This window comes from Rousettus aegyptiacus, unplaced genomic scaffold (genome assembly GCF_014176215.1).
Source record: "Rousettus aegyptiacus isolate mRouAeg1 unplaced genomic scaffold, mRouAeg1.p scaffold_m13_p_5, whole genome shotgun sequence".
In the NCBI taxonomy this organism is placed as follows: Eukaryota; Metazoa; Chordata; class Mammalia; order Chiroptera; family Pteropodidae; genus Rousettus; species Rousettus aegyptiacus.
Genome location: NW_023416308.1, coordinates 121,713,257 through 121,733,853, shown reverse-complemented (window position 1 = coordinate 121,733,853; position 20,597 = coordinate 121,713,257). Strand labels below are relative to the sequence as shown.

General features: G+C 60.2%; 4 protein-coding genes across 5 annotated transcripts; all 4 read right to left on the bottom strand.

The window, feature by feature from the left end:
• Window positions 1-586: 586 nt before the first annotated feature.
• IFITM5 (interferon induced transmembrane protein 5) lies at window positions 587-1,705 on the bottom strand. Its single transcript, XM_016137208.2, has 2 exons — window positions 1,514-1,705; window positions 587-1,076 (listed from the first exon to the last, which is right to left on the bottom strand). Exons 1-2 carry the CDS (start codon window positions 1,703-1,705, stop codon window positions 864-866), a joined length of 405 nt encoding a protein of 134 aa, XP_015992694.2. The 3' UTR covers window positions 587-863.
• Window positions 1,706-3,112: 1,407 nt separating this feature from the next.
• On the bottom strand, window positions 3,113-4,248 carry LOC107506509 (interferon-induced transmembrane protein 1-like). Of its 2 annotated transcripts, none has more exons than XM_016137209.2 (2): window positions 3,945-4,223; window positions 3,113-3,449 (listed from the first exon to the last, which is right to left on the bottom strand). In XM_016137209.2, the coding sequence occupies exons 1-2, from the start codon at window positions 4,128-4,130 to the stop codon at window positions 3,261-3,263; spliced, it is 375 nt and encodes a 124-aa protein (XP_015992695.2). In that variant the 5' UTR covers window positions 4,131-4,223; the 3' UTR covers window positions 3,113-3,260. The 2 variants fall into 2 exon arrangements, with proteins under 2 accessions (XP_015992695.2, XP_036076538.1); XM_036220645.1 differs by lacking the exon at window positions 3,113-3,449 and adding an exon at window positions 3,559-3,727 and having other exon boundaries at window positions 3,945-4,248.
• A 2,029-nt stretch (window positions 4,249-6,277) lies between these two features.
• Window positions 6,278-8,416, bottom strand: LOC118602983 (collagen alpha-1(I) chain-like). Its single transcript, XM_036221630.1, has 2 exons — window positions 6,954-8,416; window positions 6,278-6,867 (listed from the first exon to the last, which is right to left on the bottom strand). Exons 1-2 carry the CDS (start codon window positions 7,750-7,752, stop codon window positions 6,278-6,280), a joined length of 1,389 nt encoding a protein of 462 aa, XP_036077523.1. The 5' UTR covers window positions 7,753-8,416.
• Window positions 8,417-17,445: 9,029 nt separating this feature from the next.
• Window positions 17,446-18,640, bottom strand: LOC107506511 (interferon-induced transmembrane protein 1-like). The gene is made up of 2 exons (XM_016137211.2): window positions 18,346-18,640; window positions 17,446-17,782 (listed from the first exon to the last, which is right to left on the bottom strand). The coding sequence occupies exons 1-2, from the start codon at window positions 18,529-18,531 to the stop codon at window positions 17,594-17,596; spliced, it is 375 nt and encodes a 124-aa protein (XP_015992697.1). The 5' UTR covers window positions 18,532-18,640; the 3' UTR covers window positions 17,446-17,593.
• Between the last annotated feature and the right edge of the window lie 1,957 nt (window positions 18,641-20,597).

Sequence of the window (20,597 nt, the reverse complement as noted above, 5' to 3'; positions counted from 1 at the left end):
GGCTGGGAGGGGCTCGCGGTCCCGTGTGAGTGTGCGAGGTGCGCGTGCTTGGGTCACGGCTCTCCGAGCCTGCGTGCTCGCGTGTCTTTGTGTCCAGCCCTGCTGACCCGCTGCAGGGACTGAGATGTCTCAGAACTAAAAGGATACGGGGTCAGGGGACCAACAGAGTGACCCAAAGAAGGCGATCGATACGCGCCTGAGCCACAGACAGGAACATGCGGGACGAGATCGCCCGGCCAGGGACGCCCAGCGACCTCGCACGCAGACGTGTGCGCACGCGGCCTCGGGAACAGGCACACGTGGGGTCAGTGGACGCCACGGACCCCGGAGACGCACCACTAAACCACGGCCCCCGCAGCGATCAAAGCCTGAGTTCTCAAACTTGATTCTGAAGTACTCAGGCGCCTCCGTGCTGGGGACAGACGGAGCACGGCCCGAAGAAGACCATTCAGGACGGGGTCCCACCAGCGGTGCCGGGGCCATCTGGGCGACTTGGCGGTGGGCATCCCTAGGTAGCTCCCCTCAGGAAGACATCCTCCCCCCAGGACACACTTCAGGGACCAGGACACAGAGACCCAGGACACACTTTGGGGACCAGGCACTTTTAATTGTGGGACCTAGGCTGAGCCTGGTGAGTGGGGAGGGGGGACCAGGGACCATCGAGGTTAGAGGAGGCGTCTGGGATCCACAAGGGGGATCCTCGGGGCTGGCATCAGGTGCCCAGCCTGAGGCTGGGGGTGGGCATCGGGCCCTGCCATGCAGCCAGGGTTCCCGCAGGTCCGGGTGGAGCCCCCCGCTGCACGTCGGGGGCTGGCGTCCTGGCCTCGGGGTCCCCGGGTCAGGACTGGGTCGGGCTCAGCCTCTCAGTCATAGTCTGCGTCGTCGAACTTGGTGCTGAAGAAGGCGGCGGAGTCCTTGGCCAGCCGGGACAGGTGCAGGGCGCCCGTCACCACCAGCGCCAGCAGCAGCAGGGGCGGCACCAGGGCCCACATAGCCGCCAGGATGTTGTAGCACTTGGCTTTGGAGCCTAAGCGCTGGGCCTCTGCCAGGTCCCCGGCCACCTTCTGGTCCCGGGCCTGCGGGCGGCAGCAGGGCCAGGTGTCCACCTGTGCCAGGGCCAGGGGGCCCGCAGCCCCACCCCAGGAAGCCCCTGGCTCACACTCTGGGGGGCCCAGTGCTGAACCCAACATCTGGATGGAGGGATGCGGCCTGCGGGGGGCACACCCGGGGCCCGCCTCCCCTTCACTGCCCCCGACTGCTCGGCCCTGGCGGGGTGGGGCACGAGGGACCCCCGCCTAAAATGGGGCACGAGGGGCCCCTGCCTGCTGCGCTCCCGCCGGGGGTCCGGTGGCCAGGCCAGCACCGGCCTCCGAGGACCCTGGGTGGCTGGGGAGCCCGGCAGGGCGCTGAGGCTCCGCGGCACAGGCGACGCCAGGGCGGCAAAGCGCCCGGTGGGGTGGGCGGGGGGAGCGCGACCCGAGCCCCGGCGCGCCGAGGGGGAGCGCGCGCCCACCTTGATGGAGTAGGCCAGCGCCAGGAAGCCCAGGCAGCACAGGTTCAGGTAGAGGGTGCTGAACACCGACCAGAGGAGGTGGTCGCGCGGCGCGGGCCGCGGCGCCGCCAGCGTCAGGGCGGTGTGCGCGCCGCCGTCCGCCTCGCGGGGCGCCGGGGCCCGGGGGTCCTGGCGGGGGTACGCGGTGTCCATGGGTTCCAGCGCCGTCGCCGCCTCGCTCGCCGCGCGCCCCGGGGTGCGCGCCGCGGCCGCTTATAGCCGCCGGCCCGGCGCCGCCCGCTAAATATAGCGACAAATGAGAGCGGGGCGAGCGCGCCCCGCCCGCGGCGCGGGCCCTGGGGGCGGCGGCGCCGCTCAGCCCGCCGGGGAAGCTCCTCGCGGGCACGCCGGGCGGGCGCTCGCCCTCAGGAGCCCCAGGCCGCACGCGCTTCCCGGGCGCCCCCTGCGCGGGGGTGCACAGGGGCTGCAGACGCCCCGGAGAGCCCCTTCCTTCTGGCCAGACGGAGTTGGCAGTGCCACCCCAGGGCCCTGCTGGGTGCAGTGCTGTCTCAGCTTCAGCGTGGCCTGCACTAGGCGCTGCGAAACCACAGCCTCAGCACCCCCAGAGCATAGGTCCAGCACCCCTCACATCTGGCCCAGCCCTGAAACACAGAAATCCCTCCGGCCTCCCCTCTGGGACCTTCAGCCCAGGCATGTCCCTTCCTCTGCTCTCAAGTGGGACTCGCCCCCCACCCCTCCAGGAGAGGTGGTGACCTCGTGCCAGATAAAGCACAACCACTGACCAGCCCAGGACTGGGGTGCTGCAGGAGCAGACAGAAGCAGCTGTGGGGTACAGGCGGCCAGCCCCTCAGGGGAGCCAGGACGGAGCCGCTGCACGAAGAGCTGCCGACTGCAGACCACAGCCAGCAGGACCCCCCCGGGCCCACCGCTGGAACCCGGCTGAGCCCGGGTCCCCGAAGGCCAGGGCTCACGTGAGAGGCGAACGTGACGACCACCGCACTACGGAAACTGGGCTCACGTGGAGACGGGTTCACCTGCCCCGCACCAGCCCGTGAGCACCCAGACTTCTCCAGCCTCTCCACGGTGCCCACAGGGCATGGGGTCAAACCCAGGTGCATCTCCCTCCCACGCCTCAGGGGCCTCATACACGGGAACACCTGCGGCAGCACCCTCTGCCTGCTTGGGGCCGAGACCACGCCCCGCGCACCCTGGGCCCTGGCCAAGGCGCACCCCAGTGCCTGAGGGTCCCCGGCGGCTGGGACGCGGGGCTCCACCACGGCGCCCACAGACGCAGACCCCCATGGCCTCCTGCACAGCACCACAGCCCCCAGCCAGCTGGGAGTCGGGAGGCTCATCCTCGGGACCCAGGGTGCCTGGACCAGCGAGCCCTGGGGTCAGGCTCGCACGCTGGGCAAGGAGGGAACCCTCCCAGGACCCTGGTCCGCTGCTCCTCCCAGCAGGAGGCCAGAAACCGGTGAAGTCCAAGTGCAGCGCCCCCCTCAGAGCTGCCAGCAGGCGGGCAGGGGGCGAGGCGGACTCAGTCCTAGGGGCGGGCTGGGGACTCTCAGCAGTGTCTGCTCCCCAGGAAACGTCACAGCATTGACACATGTAAGTACGCTTTATTCAATTCAGTTGTAGACAAGTATGTCCTGTAAAGGAGCAGGGGCCTGGCGGCGGGGCCGGCAGCTGCCGGGCGCAGGGCCGGCGGTGGACGGCGAGGCCTCGGTCCGCTCGCCCCGACCGCTGACTAGTTGCCTCCGCGGTGCTGCATGATTTCTAACATCGTCTGGTAGGTGTTCACGGATAAGATCAGCAGATAAATGGATCCAATGGTGACAAAGATGCCCAAGATCAGGGCCCAGATGTTGAGGCACTTGGCGGTGGAGGCGTAGCTCTTGGCCCCGATCATGTCGCCCACCATCTTCCGGTCCCTAGACTGGGGGAGAAGAGATGGTGAGCGGCCTGGAGGGGTGCCGTGTGACTCGGGTCCTCCCTGGCTGGCCCCTGCCCCTCCCTGTTCCCTGGAGCCTGAGCAGGGCTGTGCCCTGAGGCCCCCCCCCCCCCCCGGGGCCCGAGCTCCTTCCCCTCAGACTCTCAGCCTCTCCAGGGGTCGTGGAGCCGGTCGCTCCCCAGCCTGGCCCGTCTGCTGGCGGCTCGGGGTTTTCTGGGTCCCTTTGTTCTTCCTGAGAGAGCCTTGGAGCCACACGGTTGAGTCTGAAGGATGTAATTTCTGATATTGGTCGGTAGGGAGATACTTGGAGACCCTGGCAATCCACAAGCACCCCATGTGGCCTCACTGTGACCTGCACACCCACAGGCCACACACACACGTGCGTGCGCACCCGAGGGCGCCCTCCCCAAGGCCGTCTGGGCCGGGGCACCTCTGCGGGCCACTCGCACTTTCCGGAGAAGCCCCGACGCGCCCACCCACCTTCACGGAGTAGGCGAACGCCACGAAGCCCAGGCAGCAGGGGTTAAAGAAGAGGGTGTTGAACAGGGACCAGACGACGTGGTCGGGCACGACGGTCTCCTCGCGGATGTTGATCACGGTGGACGTCACGGCCCCCGAGGTCTGGGGCGCCCCCAGCATGGCGACTTCGTGCTCCTCGTTGATCATCTCTGGCTTTGGGGGAGCAAGTGCGGTCCCAGGAGAAGGTGCAGTGGGTCTCTGCAGGCCAGGCTGAGCAGTGTGGGGCTGATGCCCGGAAGGTGCTCAGGGCCCCTCCCCGTCGGGGTTGGTTTTGACGTCTCTGAACTTCCTGTTTCCCAGTGTTTTGAAAATTGGTGATTAGGCTGGGGACAAGGAGGGTGGAAAAAACCAATGAGTGTCAGGTTGCATGGGGGAGGGGCTGTGGTCTAAGGGTAAGTTTCCTGTCCCCATCACTCGAATCCGCTCTCACATCACTCAGGGCCTGTGGGGGCCCTCGGGAGGGCGCCCCGGCGGGAGTTGGCCCTCTCTCTCCCCAGCCCAGGCCCCGCCTGCGCAGGGCCTGCCAGTCTCCCCCGGCCGCGCGCTGCGGCCCAGGGTTCCGTGGCGACCCCTCGGCTTTCAGCTGTCTCATACTCTGCAGAGTCTGAACATGTCGACTGATCGTTGCTGCTGGTTTGTTCGCTGCTTCTGTGTAGGGGGGGCTTTCGGAGTTCCCTTCCCGCCATTTTTCTCAGCGGTGATCATGGCTTTGTGCCACGACTGGCACACACACTCCCGGTAACGGAAAGGTCGAGTCTCACGCTCCCACACCGCGATTCCACGTCCGGACGAGCGCGTGGGCCGCGTGGGTGCTGGCGCTTTTGCAAATTGACAGCTGAGACTTGCGTGTATCAGTGTAAGTACACGCCAGGTGAAAGTGTGAAAACCAAATGGAAGGAAAGAATGACAAAAAAAACGACAGGGGACAAAAACAGCAGAAAGCGATCATCTGTGCGAGGACAGTGGAGCCTCACTCAGTCCAGCGAGCAGGTCCTCTCCCTGGCTGCTGTGGGGACGGGCTGAGGGCGGGGCACGTCCCCATGGGCAGCGGCTGGCCTTCTGGGCGGGCCGGCCAGGTGCAGATGGCCGGAATGGCTCCCTTCCACCAGCCCTGGCCTGGCAGAGATGAGAATGACATCCGATCCCGGGCACACAACAGAAATTAGCGCCACGCCACAGCCTAGCAGGCGAGGAGTGCTGGCCCTGCCAACCCTCTGAGACTTCGCCCCGGCGGGCAGATGCACCTGGCCTTGGGGCTGGGGCGTGTGCACCGTGGTCTGCTGAAGGCCATCTTTCTTATCTCTAAAGATGGACGTGGTGTTAAGGGTGGAAATTTTTCAAATGGCCAACTTCTGCTTCCATTGTTTAATGTCGAACAGGGTTTAGTCCTAGGAGATGTTCTGTGCAAAGATATGCTAATGTTAAGGGTGTCGTTATCCTGTGTAAAGGTATGTTAATGGCCAGCCTCTGCTTCTGGAAACCTGCTTGCTTGCTGGAGGGGGTTTTGGGGCTTTTTAAGCTATTCCTTCTGGAGGCTCGGGGCTGATTCTCTAGTGGGGAGAGGCAGTTGCTGGCCGGCTAATAAAGGCTCATAATTAATCTCGATTGGCTCCGTGGGTCTTAAATTTGATCGCGCCACAGCAGTGGGCCACCAGGTAGCCTGGTAGCAGAACCGCCCACCGTGGCAGGTTCTGTCAGACCCGCCAGGTCGGAGCTTTGGGTGGGCCCAAGCAGCAGCGCATTCAAGTCGGGAGTGGAACGTTCCAGATCAAACAGGCAGGTTGTCCCGTCCCTGTATCAAGGCCACGGCTCCCCAGAGCCTGTCGCTGAGCCCGTGCTGGGCTGGAGGGGAATGCACCTGGCCCCGACCGGCCGGGCGCCAGCCCCTCCTCCCCAGGGGAGTTTTATTTCTTAGAAGTTTTTCCCATTGGGTTTGCAAGCTGGTTAAGTGGAGGAGCATACAGCAAATGAGTGAGCGCCCGAGGACACGGGGGTGGGGGGGGCGGACACGGACCCTGTCCTGGGCAGGACTTCCCGTGGCCCCGCCCCGGCCCGCCCACCTGGTTCCCCCCAGGTCTGGGGAAAGCGGCTGAGCTCATCACTATTCAGATTATGGACGCATTGACTTTGTCTTAAATTTTTCAATTTTAACTCTTAATTTTTACAGAGAAGAGGTGGTCACAAGGGGGCCTGTGGCCAGCAGCATCGCCACAGGCCGGGATCTTGTCACAGCTCCTGGGTCCCCGCCTCAGACCCGGCCACCTGACCCCCAGCTGGGGCCCCCACGTCTGTCCTCAGGCGTCTTCCAGGCGGTTCGGGTGCTCACGGGGAGCAGCAGGGGCGGGAGCGGCCGCAGGAGGTCCGCGCGGGGACGCGCGCCAGGGGGGCCTTGTGGCCGCGGGGTCCAGGCCGAGCCCGCGCCGCGGTGGCTCCAGCCCCGCGCCCCGCGCCCCGCGCCCGCGGCGGAGCAACGCCCACGACGGCCACGCGGCCCCTGCGGTGCCCGGGCCACCGCCACCTTCTCGGGGCCCCGTCGACCTCGAGCGTCTTCCAGGCTCGGGCCGCGGCTCGCAGGCCCGAGAATGCCCCCTGCTGCCCGCCGCGCCAGGCCCGGGCGGCGGCACTAGGGCGCTTGTCCCGCCCGCAGGGCTCGGGCCTGGCGCCGCCGGAGGCCCTGCCGGCCCGTCGGGCGCCCTCGCCCGCACCGAGCCGGCGCGTGCGCTCCCGCGTGCGGCCCGAGCGCTGTCCCACGCAGTGAACGGGGCCGCGGGAGACCGAGTCCCGCTGGAGCTCCGAGCCCCACGCGTCCTGAGCGTCCGCGTCTCCCAGTGTGACCCTGTCGCTCCCACACGGCCCTCGCAGCTCCCAGGCCCCCGGCCCCTGCCTAGGACTGAGACGCCCTCCAGGGGGACTGGACAGGCCCCTGCCTAGGACTGAGACGCCCTCCAGGGGGACTGGACAGGCCCCTGCCTAGGACTGAGACGCCCTCCAGGGGGACTGGACAGGCCCGCCTCGCCCTCCACATGCCCCTGCCGTCCGTCCTGGGAGGACGTGGTGGCCACCGGGCCTCAGGCACAGGCACACCCGCCCTTCGTCCTTGCCGGTCGGCCGCCTGGCTCCGACGCGTCTCCGCGTGGATCTGTTCGTCGCCTAGGCGACCCTCCTTGCCCAGGACTCGCGTCTGTGAATGTTTCATTTCAGCTCTGAGGGTCTCGTGATCACTGCCCATTCCCCTCCCCTTGACTGTGGGGGCTCCCCCCAGATCCCCCGGGGGCCCTCCAGGGACTTCTCCCGCAAGGGGAGCAGCTCCGCGGCGGGGCTCCGAGCCCAGGGCCACCCTGACCAGCCGTGGCTGGATGGGCTTGTGGTGGCCGCCACGCTCCAGAGCCCCCGTGGGACCCGGTGCTGTGCCTAGGGGCCTCCCTTGCCTGGGGTAACTAACAAAGAAAGGCCTTCCAACGTGACAGGGAGCAGCGAGGATCAGAGATCCGTAAGAGTCACTGTTGGGGACACGCCACTCCAGGCAGAAGCCCAAATAGTGTCCCGATAAGGAGACACCGGCGAGGGCCATTTCCGAGAAGAGGGGGACAGTGACGTCGCTAGAAGGAAGGCAGTTCTGATGGTACAGATGCCATGGCAGAGTGACCCTGGTTCCAAACGGAGGACCCCGCTCGCCCGCAGCCCCCGCTCCCAGAACCCAGGGCGGACCGCGCTTTGCTTTGAGCAGCAGGCCGGGGCTGACCTCACGTGGGCAGACACGGCGGTCCATGCCAAGGAGAGTGCGACAGAAAGACTGGCCATCAGCTGGCGCCTGGGACTGGCCCGGGAGCTGCCGCCGCCTCCCACGGGACAGTGAGGGTGGAGGAGACAACCGCGTCTCGCTTCTCCTAGTCCCGGACGGAAAAGTCTCCCCAGACGGGCGCCGTCGTCACACAGCGGCCTCTGCAGCCTCCCGGTCGAGCTCTGCTGCGGAGACGGCTTGGAAGAAGAGTCGGAGCCTGGACGCGTGTGGCTTACACGGACAAAGGCGCGGAGGCTGGACAATGCGAGCCGCGCAACCCGTCTCCACGGCCTTTTATTAAGTTTCACGACGTCGCTGGCTTTGTAATTTAACAATAGTTACTCTCAGGTCAGCAGACCCAAGCTACAGCCAACTGCCAGGTTCAGCCTCAGAGCCACCTCCCTGTTCTCAGCTACTTCGTCTTAAGTAGCTTTTTCTAGTCCCTAGAGTAAGAAGTCGCGGGATCGGTAGGCGTGTGCGGCCTCCCTGCAGCGTGTCCTTGTGTGCAAGTCCACATCCGCTTCCGATGTCCTTGTTGCTCCAAGCACCGGACATCCTGCCAGGCGCCTGTGACAACAAGCCCCAAGCCGGGCCAGCTGCCCCGTCCGCCTGGGTTCCTGGGAGGCTCGGTGACCGCCGAGCGTGGGCACGGCCTCAGTCACCCCTGCACCCGCCGGCGCTGGGCAGAGCTACAGGCTGTCTGCCCCTGTCCCGTCTGCCCCACCACGGCCGCAACAGGAAGTTATCAGGGTACACATCTGTGTCACCCGGCGGCGGAAAACAACATCCCACAAACGGCACGCGAGAGGAAATGGCAGGAACCTCTGCGTGGGAAGCACGAAGCGGCCCTGACGCGGCCCCGTAAGGGCCCGGAGCGCCGCGTCCCCTGCGCAGGGGCACCCCCGGCCCCCGGGACCTGGCCCTGACGCCCAGCGAGGGAGCCGCGGCTCGCCACAGGAGGACACTCACAAGCTACGCCGAAGCCCTGACGGAGCGGGTCGGAGGCGCCCAGACGGGATGCCCACGGCGCTTCGGCACCTGTGGAGTGAGGAGGACGGCGGAGGGTGGAGGAGGGAATCGCGCTGCAGATTCGAAGAGCGCCGTGCTCCTCGGACTAGAGCACGATGAAACGAATGCCGGCCTACGCACGGAAGGGGAGGATGTCGAAGGAAAACTAACTGAAAATGGAAGCCCCATTTTAAACCGTATGTCCACGCTAAACGATCTCGTAAGTGGAACAACAGAGATGTGTTGGCGGGCAGGCCTGGGTGTCCTCACGGGAACCGACAGTGTCCACAGCAGGTACGAACACCCGAAGGCCCCAGCAGACTTTTCCTGCAAGTTAAAGAAGTGATTTGCATCTCCCCCGCCCCACCCCCAACACACACACACATGACTTTGACCCAAAGAAAATGACCACGTGTTTGGAGTACATTTGACCCTACATCTAGGAACTGCCTACCCTTGTCACATTATCTCAAGAGACAGAAAAACAGTGATTTTGAGGACAGTGACAGCAAAGTCTTCCTAATCCCCAGGCATTGACTTCTTACCTAGCTGTCTTGAGTTCTGAGGGATTCGATGATGGCGTTTGAGGCATGTAGAAATAGAGCCAGATGGGTAACAGACAAATCGGGGGTGGGGGATCATTTCAGGAACTATATAAATGTCTAACCAATGTCCTGTAGACTTGAAACCAATAGTAAAATGCTTCAAAAAGAAAAAGAAAGAAAGAGAGAAAGAGAGAAAGAGAGAAGGAAGGAAGGAAGGAAGGAAGGAAGGAAGGAAGGAAGGAAGGAAGGAAGGAAGGCAGGCAGACACAGGTGACTGGCCCACAGGTGTGTGTATAGAATATTTTCCCAGAAATTCCCCAGGCATTGGGTGCTGCCCGTCAGCCCTGGGCTGCTGCTCCGTGGGGCCAGGCAGACTGCCATTTCTAGGACTCTGCACTGAGAGGGGTTTCACATGATAATTTGAATAGCAGGTCTTAGTGTATAGATTCACTGACATGTTTACAGAAAAACTTACGCCTTGTTTTTTTACTGAAACTTCTTCAAAATCTCTTCCGATCGGTGTCCTCAGAGATGGACGATGAGTCACTTGGAGGGCAATTTTGGCTGTGGTTGTTTTCTTCCCTCATTGACGGAAGGGATACATGTAATAAAGATTATGATTTTTTAAAAAAGGAAAATAAACAATGTTTTTACTTTTCAGTCCAGTAGTCGTAATATCTGTTTTCTTGCTATCTGTAGCAACAGTCCTGTCGGCTCAAGGCCGCTTAGGCCCCGCTGAGGCTTATTTTGTCCTGTTCTACCATCCCAGAGGTTCGAGGTATAACATGCAAGGCCCTTCCTCCCGCATGGCGGCCTCAGCTCCATTTCAAATGATGGCTCCGTTTATTATTATTTTTTGACACATGGTTCCCCTTTTTTGTCCTGCTTTCCCCCGCCCCTCGCTGCCGGGACCAGGCTTCAGACCAGCTCCTGAACCTCGACTGGACCCCGCTGGGTGGGCTCACTCCTGGCTGTGTGGCTTCCCATGCTTCCCCCCTGTGCCGCAATCTGGGCAATTTCTTCAGGTCTGCCTTCCAGTTCTCGAATTCCCTCTTCAGCTGCTTTTATCTTCTGTTTGGCCCATTTGAATTTCGATTCGGGTGGATTTTACTTTCCACTTTCCTTTTAAATCCGCCTGGTCAGCCTCTTTCCTTGCCTTAAACGTAATTAAGCAGACTTATTTTTTTTTAATCCGGTATATTTCTCATCGGATAAACCCTGTATCTTCTGTCTTTGTGGGTCCGATTCTGCAGTCAGTTATTTTTGCCGACTCACTCAGGGCGACTCTCCTGGAGCGTTGGTTGCTTTTGACAGCCAGGCCAGTCCGTGGACTTCCATCTGTGAGAATTCTGTGATGCTCATGTGATGCCACGGCGGACCTGGGGCAGGGTGGCCTGCTCCCTGACCATTCCGGCTCAGGCAAGGGGACGGTTGTGGAGGGTGGCTGTGGCCGTAGGCCCTGTGCGCTTCCATGTCCTGCATGTCCCTGCTGAATGGACACACCGCAGGCCCTACTGTCCAGGGCCGTGTCACCGCCTGGAGCCGCACTACCACCAACTGACTTCTCCCAGGGGGAGGGACTGGCAGTCTGCTGCTGGCCCCAAGACCCTGCCTGGGTCCCTGGGCTGTGACGTGACCCTTCCCGCGTGTAGCCTGGGCCACGGGCCAGGGACCTGCGGCTGCCAGGTGAGGCCGTGCGCTTTGCCCCAGAGCCTGGCTGGGGCCTCCCGGGGCCTGAGAGCGGGGCCAGCTCACTGTCGGCATCCTGGGGGCAGCCCGCGCCCTGGGTCCGGGGGCCACACACACTGGGCCCCAGGGCCGCCCTGCCCTGCGCCCAGATCCGGTCTCGGTCGGCTTCCCTCCCCGCCCCCTCCCGTATCCCTCACTGGAGGGGCTCCCGGCCCAGCCCGTCCTCAGTGCGGGGCCCGTGCACCGTCTCCTCCAGCCGGAATGCTCCGCAGCCTCTTCCCTGGGGCCTCGGCACTCCCTGGACCCCTGTTCCCCCTGCGGGAGTCTGGGGGCCCTGACCCCGTGACCACGGCGATCCGCCCGCGGTGCCCTGCGGGTCCTGGCGGGGCGTATCCCCACATGGTCCTGCTTCCTTTTGGCAGGAAATTACTGCTTGGCTATTGCCCATGGGAACATCACAGTCTAACAATAAGCTTTCTGCTTCTGTACCCCGGCTTACACACCCGACCTTAGGTTGACAGGTAGTGAATAGAAGAAAAATAAACCTTTGTGTTGAGACAGAATGAAGAATGGAGTTTGGGGCTTAAAAATCTTGTATCTTTACATTTCGGGGAGGCTTAATTTGGGGTCTGCGTACCCCTGGCAGACCCAGCTGGCTGAATAAAGAGTGTGTTTCCTATAACTCACTGAGTTCCAGTGGTCCGTGTGTCTTTCGGGGTTGGTGGCTACAACATTTGGAGGCCCCAGCGAGATCTCAGGGAGTGGCCTTGGGATCTAAGACCAGACCGGCCTCCGAAGCGGTCGCTGCCCCTGTTACGGATTCAAAGGGGTGGCCAGCCCGGGACGTTCCAGGGCCCTTGAATGCTGTGACGGGGGCAATACCATTGCCAAGGACACAACTTTCAGGACACGCTCTTTGTTCCTGGTCCCGACGGGAATCTGGAATCTCCGAGGCCTCGGCGTCTGAATAAAAGGTACCTTCCTGGTTCTGTTGACCGGTCGTTGGGGGTCCGTGGGGAGACTGGACACAGTCAGATCTCCCAGACCGTGGCCAGGCCGCGCGACGCCGCCTCCTGTGCCCTGTGTCGGGTTCCGTCTGTTGTCTTTGGTCTTGTCTGGGCTGTAGGTGGCAGACCTCTCCGGGTCCACCGGCACCTCAGCGATCGTTCTCATCTGAGTATCTGTCTAGTGTTTTCCGCGCAAGCATTAGGGGAAGCCCGAGTTCACAGAGGACACCCTTCGGGTGTCTCCTGCGACATTTCAAAGAAGGGTTTGTAGAGGGAGCTGACTATGGCTTAAAGTTTTCTCCAGGCAGACTAAGGGCATTGTGTGAAGTCCAGTGGCTGTCTTTTGATGTAAACTGGCCTCCGGAGGGTTCCTCTGACAAGGGTTTGGTGAGGAATGTTTGGAAGGTTGTCACGGGAGACCCGGGACACCCCGATCAGTTTCCCTACATCAATCGATGGTTAAACCTTGTTCAGAACCCCCTCCTTGGCTCCGCCGGTGTGCCCTTTCTCTGGGGGCGTGAGTTTTAGTTGTGGGCACCCCGAAACATACAGCAACTGAATCTCCAAGACAGCCCAGTCCCTCAGTCCTCCAATCTGCACCGGAGGACAGTGACCTTCCCCCACCCTATAATCCAGGACAACAGAGGCCCAATAGCACCGCCTCCCCTCCTCGGAGGTGGGCAGGTCACCCCTGTGGGCCTCCTGCTCCCGCTCCGGGTGGGGCACCAGCCGATACCACCACCCCGGCCATCCTCCCCTTGTGAGAAGCGCCACCCCAGGGTTATCACACTGACAGGCCCTTCATGGTTTACGTGCCTTTCTCGACTAGTGACCTGTACAACTGGGAGGCACAGAATCCGCCTTTCTCTGAGAAACCCCAGGCATTAATGGGACTCTTAGGAAGTGTCTCTCAGACTCACTGCCCCACCTGGGACGAGTACCAACGGCTTTTAGTTACCCCCTTGACCTCAGAATAACTCGGATGCATTCAGACTGAGACACAAAAGACAACTGCAGGAGGGAGGAGAGTGAGGAAGCGGGGGGGGGGGGGGGACAGACCAAGCAGGGATTTCCCTCCACCCGCGCAGGCCGGGGACACGATTCTCAGGCGGGGAGGATGGCATTAGATCGGTACCACCAGATCCTAATTGGGGGAATTAGGATGGCTGCTCGCCAGCCAACCAACCTTTCTAAGGCAACTGAGGTTATACAGGGGCCTCAGGAATCCCCTGGAGTGTTTCTTGAACACGGGGCATACACCCGCTTTGATCCTGAGGCCCCCGAGAACCAGCAGGCAATTAACATAGCCTTGCTACTCAGGCAGCCTCTGATATCCAGCGTAAATTACACAAATTAGAAGGTTTTGCTGGGATGAACCTGTCTCAACTTGTCAAGATAGCCCAGAACATGTTCAACAACAGGGAGGCACTGGATGACCCCAAATGTATAGCTAAAATCCAAAGCTGCTGTCATCGCCCCAGCCAATCTGTTGCCAGACCCGGACCCCGAGACCCCCATTCACGACTGCACGGATTTCACTGAGGCTGTGTGTTCCTCGTGGCCAGACCTCAAAGACTCCCCTCTGCCCGAGGCCGACGAAGTTCTGTTCACGGACGGGAGCGGCTTCATGCGAGAAGGAAGGAGGTATGCCGGGGCAGGGGTCGTAACTCTGACTGGCACCATCTGGTCTCAGCCTCTTCCCCACGGGACTTCCGCTCAAAAGGCGGAACTCGTCGCCCTCACTGAGGCACTGAGATGGGGAAAGGATAAGGCGGTCACGACACACACTGACGGCCGACGCGCCTTTGCCACTGCACGTGGACACGGAGCCACCTGCAAGGAAAGCGGGCTTCCGACTTCGGCTGGGCAGGACATCAAGGACAAGGGGGAGATCCTAGCCTTACTTGCAGCCACACGGATGCCTGAGGCTCTGGCTAGTGTTCTTTGTAATGGGCATCAAGGAGGGAATGATCCTGAGGCTGAGGGAAACCTATGAGCCGACGCAGAGGCAAGAACAGCGGCCACATCTACTGACTGTTGTCCCTTACCCAGAACTGCCTCCGACTCTGTCCTATGTGGCGGAAGAGGACACATATTTTCAAGATAAGGGAGCCAACAGGAGTGGTGGCCGACGCCAGATAAAAAACAATCGGGCCCTCACGGGCCCTTGGAAGGACTCTCCTCCACCAGCTACACCAGGCCGCGCACCTAGGGCGGACGAAGATGCTCCAAGCTTTAGACCCTCAATTTCACTGCTTGGAAGGGAGAAGAACCACGGAGGAGATGCCCGGCTTGCGCCCACGTTCATCAAAAGAAGGGGAAGATAGAGGAACCTAGGCATAGGGAAGGAGGACCTTATCCGGGGAACCACTGGGAAGTCGATTTCACTGAGGTAACCCCGACTGTGGGAGGTTACAAATATTTACTTGTTTACAGACACCTTTTCAGGATGGGTGGAGGCCTTCCCTACCCGGAAAGAGGCTGCCTCAGTAGTTACTAAGAAATCCTCCCTCGATTTGGTCTTCCTGGAACTTTAGGGTCGGATGACAGGCCAGCCTTCATAGCAAAGGTACCACAGCAATTGGCTAGCTACTTAAGTTTAGACACTCCACTGCCCTACCGGCCTCAAAGTTTGGGCCAAGTAGAATGAATGAATCGGACCCTAAAAGAGACGTTAGTCAAGTTAGGATTAGAACCTGGCGGGACCTGGGAAGAACTTCTCCCTTTTGCTCTTCTCCGAGCCAGGTGTGCTCCATGTGTTAATGGATGCACCCCATTTGAAATTTTCCTTGGAAGACCCCCACCTTTAGTACCTAGAACAGAAGATGAGAAAAAGGCAGAACTGCATAACCTTGTCTCACTGAGTCTTTACAGGCCCTTCGAAGTGTGCAGAAGGAGATTTGGTCCCGGGTTCGTGCTGTCCACTCAGCCCCGGGGGACAGACTTCCCCATCGGTTTCAGCCTGGGGACACTGTGTGCATCTGGAAGTTCACTTCCAAAGGACTAGGACCCAAGCGGAAAGGACCCGTCACTGTCTACCAGACGACGCCCGCTGCAGTTGAAGTCGACGGCATCCCGTCGTGGATTCATCGCTCCCGCGCGAGGGCGGCACGAGAGTGGACAGCTCAGGAAGACGGGCCCTTGAGACTGAGACTCAAGCGTACGTACGTACGGCTAACCCTCTGTTTCTTCCTTTCTTCCTCTCTAGCCCAGGCATTCGACCAGCCACAAGCAGAACCAGAAGGGGCATTAATAACTTGGCTAACGATAATACTCAAGGTCTTAAATAAGACCGCTCCAGACGTAGGACAGGATTGCTGGTTGTGCCTAAACCCAACACCCCCTTATTATGTCGGGGCAGGAACTCCCCTAAACCTCACTGAGCTCAGCAGTGCACAAGGCCGTGAATGGGAAACTCCTCGACTCACCTTAGGAGACATACGGGGAAAAGGAACCTGCCCGATTTCAAAGAACTTTTCCAAGCTGTTGGCACAGTCACCCCACTTCGGTGGCTGTAGTCGTGCTATCGAAGTGCCTCCCTCAGGGGGTAAAGACTATGAGGCTGGCACGAGACGGCGGGCTCGCTCACTGTGCTGCATCTGTCCTTTTTGACTCAGGGGAGGCTGATGTTTGTATCCCGGTCTTTGTGCTCCCCCAAGTGCCCCTTTACAATGGGCCGGAAGGCAGACTCCACTTCCTCCACCAGGACAGGCCACAGGAACGGGCCGTACCAGTCTCAGTCCCCCTTCTTGTGGGACTCGGACTAGCAGGCTCGGGGCTGTAGGCGCCACTGCCCTTATCAAGGGAGAAAATGACTTACGTGAGATTGGAATGCACATAGATAAGGATGTCCGGACCTTAAAAGACACCATTAGCCGGCTAGAACTTCAAGCCGATTCCCCAGCAGAAGTAGTCCTTCAGAACAGAAGAAGTTTAAATGTATTATTCTTAGAACAAGACGGATTACATATGGCTCTCGGTGAACCCTGTTGCTTCTATGCCAATAACTCTGGAGTAATTAGAGAGAGCTTACGACGAGTACAAAGAAATTTAGATGCCAGGGAAAGACAGAGACTAGAATCAAATAACTGGTTTCATAGGATGTTCAGTTGGTCACCATGGCTAACAACCCTTCTATCTGCTGTAGCTGGACCTTGAATCAACTTCCTCCTCTTGTTGACTTTCGGCCATGTTTTCTTAATTTCTTGTTTGCATATGTAAGGAAGAGACTTACTTCTGTTAGACTTCTAGTATTACAAAATAGAGGCTGTGAGCAAATTCCACATGAAGAATCAAAGATTTGACTGTCTGCTAAGGCCAGTGGGGAATGTGGTGGCTGAAAAATGACTGCTAGAAATTTATTACTTGCAGGAAATTACTGTTTGACTATCGCCATGGGAACATAGGCTTTTAATTATAGGAGCATAACATTCTAACAATAAACTCTGCTTCTGTACCCCGGCTTGCACACCGACCTGTGGGTCGACATGTAATGAGTAGAAGAAAAATAGACCTTTGTGTTTAGACAGAATGAAGAATGGGATTTGAGCTTAAAAACCCTGTACCTTTCTGGGGCTGCTTAATCTGGGGTCTGCGTACCCCCGGCAGACCCAGCGGGCTGAATAAAGACTGTGTTTCCTGTAACTCACTGAGTTCTAGTGGTCTGTGTGTCTTTCGGGGACTGGTGGCCACAACACTGAAACCTGCACGAAGAGCTGCCGACTGCAGACCGCAGCCAGCAGGACCCCCCTGGGCCCACTGCTGGAACCCGGCTGAGCCCGGGTCCCCGAAGGCCAGGGCTCACGTGTGAGGTGAACGTGACGACCACCGCACTACAGAAACTGGGCTCACGTGGAGACGGGTTCACCTGCCCCGCACCAGCCCGTGAGCACCCAGACTTCTCCAGCCTCTCCACGGTGCCCACAGGGCATGGGGTCAAACCCAGGTGCATCTCCCTCCCACGCCTCAGGGGCCTCATACACGGGAACACCTGCGGCAGCACCCTCTGCCTGCTTGGGGCCGAGACCACCCCCCGCGCACCCTGGGCCCTGGCCAAGGCGCACCCCAGTGCCTGAGGGTCCCCGGCGGCTGGGACGCGGGGCTCCACCACGGCGCCCACAGACGCAGACCCCCATGGCCTCCTGCACAGCACCACAGCCCCCAGCCAGCTGGGAGTCGGGAGGCTCATCCTCGGGACCCAGGGTGCCTGGACCAGCGAGCCCTGGGGTCAGGCTCGCACGCTGGGCAAGGAGGGAACCCTCCCAGGGCCCTGGTCCGCTGCTCCTCCCAGCAGGAGGCCAGAAACCGGTGAAGTCCAAGTGCAGCGCCCCCCTCAGAGCTGCCAGCAGGCGGGCAGGGGGCGAGGCGGACTCAGTCCTAGGGGCGGGCTGGGGACTCTCAGCAGTGTCTGCTCCCCAGGAAACGTCACAGCATTGACACATGTAAGTACGCTTTATTCAATTCAGTTGTAGACAAGTATGTCCTGTAAAGGAGCAGGGGCCTGGCGGCGGGGCCGGCAGCTGCCGGGCGCAGGGCCGGCGGTGGACGGCGAGGCCTCGGTCCGCTCACCCCGACCGCTGACTAGTTGCCTCCGTGGTGCTGCACGATTTCTAACATCCTCTGGTAGGTGTTCACGGATAAGATCAGCAGATAAATGGATCCAATGGTGACAAAGATGCCCAAGACCAGGGCCCAGATGTTGAGGCACTTGGCGGTGGAGGCGTAGCTCTGGGCCCCGATCACGTCGCCCACCATCTTCCGGTCCCTAGACTGGGGGAGAAGAGATGGTGAGCGGCCTGGAGGGGTGCCGTGTGACTCGGGTCCTCCGCTGTCCGGTCCCTGCCCCTCCCTGTTCCCTGGAGCCTGAGCAGGGCTGTGCCCTGAGGGCCCCCCTCCCGAGGCCAGAGCTCCTTCCCCTCAGACTCTCAGCCTCTCCAGGGGTCGTGGAGCCGGTCGCTCCCCAGCCTGGCCCGTCTGCTGGCGGCTCGGGGTTTTCTGGGTCCCTTTGTTCTTTCTGAGGGAGCCTTGGAGCCACACGGTGAGTCGGACGGATGTAATTTCTGGTATTGGTCGTTAGGGACATCCTTGGAGTCCCGTGAACAGAGGTTGACCCTGACCATCCCCAAGCACCCCATGTGGCCTCACTGTGACCTGCACACCCACAGGCCACACACACACACACACGTGCGTGCGCGCGCGCGCTCATACACACACACACACACACACACACACACACACACACACACGAGGGCACCCTCCCCAAGGCCGTCTGGGCCGGGGGACCTCTGCGGGCCACTCACACTTTCCGGAGAAGCCCCCACGTGCCCACCCACCTTCACGGAGTAGGCGAACGCCGCGAAGCCCAGGCAGCAGGGGTTAAAGAAGAGGGTGTTGAACAGGGACCAGACGACGTGGTCAGGCACGACGGTCTCACTGCGGATGTTGATCACAGTGGATGTCATGGCCCCCGAGGTCTGGGGCGCCCCCAGCATGGCGACTTCGTGCTCCTCGTTGACCATCTCTGGCTTTGGGGGAGCAGGTGTAGTCCCAGGAGAAGGTGAAGTGGGTCTCTGCAGGCCAGGCTGAGCAGTGTGGAGTGTAACAGTGGAAAATATTCCAGGAAGCCAGCTACGGGGAAATCATATCTTTAGGCACCAGTCCTCAGACAAAGCGCTGCCAGCTGCCAGGATGCAGTTAAGGAAACTGCCTATAGGCCCTGTTTGTTCTAAGATATAGAAATCTCCCCACAGCAGATGTCCTTGAGCCAGAAGCGAAAGGCCAACTCCTGCTTTTGTGATCTGCTTGCTCGCCTGCGCAAAGGTCCACCAGGATGTGGTTTTAGGCTTTATGAGCTGCCTCCTCTAGAAGCTCGGGGCTGATTACCTGACCCTCCCTGGTGCAGAGTCAGTCACGGCTAATAAAGGCGCACAATTCAGCTCAATTGGCTCCATGGGTCTTAGATTTGATCACACCACAACATTTGGAGGCCCCAGCGAGATCTCTCCAGAGGGGGAGATCTCCTAAGACCCGCGACCCCAGCCACCTTCGGCGAGGACCTGCCTATCCAGGGGACGGCCGCTGAGAGACGTTCCTCAGCCCCGGACACCAGGCGGACTCGCCCAGGAGGGCAGGTGGACAAAATGTTCCATTCTATAACAACTGGGCACGAGCCACCCGGAGCAGCTTCACCGGTGAGTCAGACTGCGCTTGGATAGTCTGTCAGTGGGCCCGACAGGAGACCAGTGGAAGGCTGGGCGCAGCAATACTTCCCTAGTTCGGTCAAAGTCTGAGACGTCAGAGTTGACTTCAGGTTTTCAGGTTTTGGGGTACACTAGCGTTTTGTGTTACCTGTAGTTTGCCTTGTCTGTCTGTATTGTGTCTGTCTGTCCGGATTGGTCAAATGTACTGTTACCATCCTATTGCCTTGGTCTTCGTACGTTTACTTATTTTGATTCTTTCCTAAGGTCTGCCCTCCGTGGCCCCATCCGACTGGACTCTGGGTCAGAGGCTGATCCTAGCCCTGGCTTATTTGGCTTTTGTGGGGATTCTCTCTTTGCTTGCCCGTTTTTATGAACATGGGTCAGGCGTCTTCCTCGAATCATCCTACCCCGCTGCGGGGGCTGAACCTCAGAGGCCTTTCTGTGTAACTGGAAACATCGGAACCCTTCTTCCTCAGAGGAACCGCAGGGACTAACCTCCCTCCTGGAGACCGTCTTCTCTACTCGTCAGCCGACTGGGATGCCTGCCAGCAGCTCCTCCAGGGCCTTTTTCTCTCGGAGAACCGAGAGCGGATCCTCCGAGAAGATGCCAAAGCTGTGTTAGAGCCGAATGGGCTGCCCACCGCTGAGCCTACCCACGTCCATCATGCCCTCCCGAATACTCGTCCACCCTGGGACCCCAACACCAAACAAGGTAAGGAGGCTCTCAAACGGTATCGCCAGCTTCTGCTCCAGGACCTCCGGTCTGCCGCCAGAAGACCTACTAATCTCTCTAAGGTAAGCGAAGTCATCCAAACCAAGGATGAGTCGCCAGCGGCATTTTTGGAAGGCTCTTAGAGTCATACCGGTTGTACACCCCCATTGACCCAGAGGATCCAAACAATAGGCGAGCCATTAATCTGGCTTTTGTTAGTCGGTCGGCCCCAGATATTAGGAGGAAGCTGCAAAAGATAGAAGGGTTTGAAGGCAAAAATCTGAAAAGAAAGCCCCCTTCATCTTTTTTGAAGATGCAGAAAGAGGCAGTCAGGGCTCTTACCTTATGAGCCCGCGGGAGTCCAGAGTAACCTTGAAAGTCAGGGGCAAACCCTTAAGTTTTCTTGTAGATACAGGAGCCACATATCCTGTTTTGCAAAGTGCCCAGGGCCCCCTCTCAAGAGAGAGGACACTTATACAGGGGCAACCGGCCAAGGGAAATCTTACCCTTGGACCCAGGCCAGGATAACAGACTTAGGAAAAGGGCCCATTACGCACTCTTTCCTTGTCATGTCAGAATGCCCTTACCCTCTTTTGGGAAGGGACTTACTCCAGAAGCTATGAGCAACAATTTCTTTTAAGGTGGGTCATACTGAACCGACTGTTAACCATAG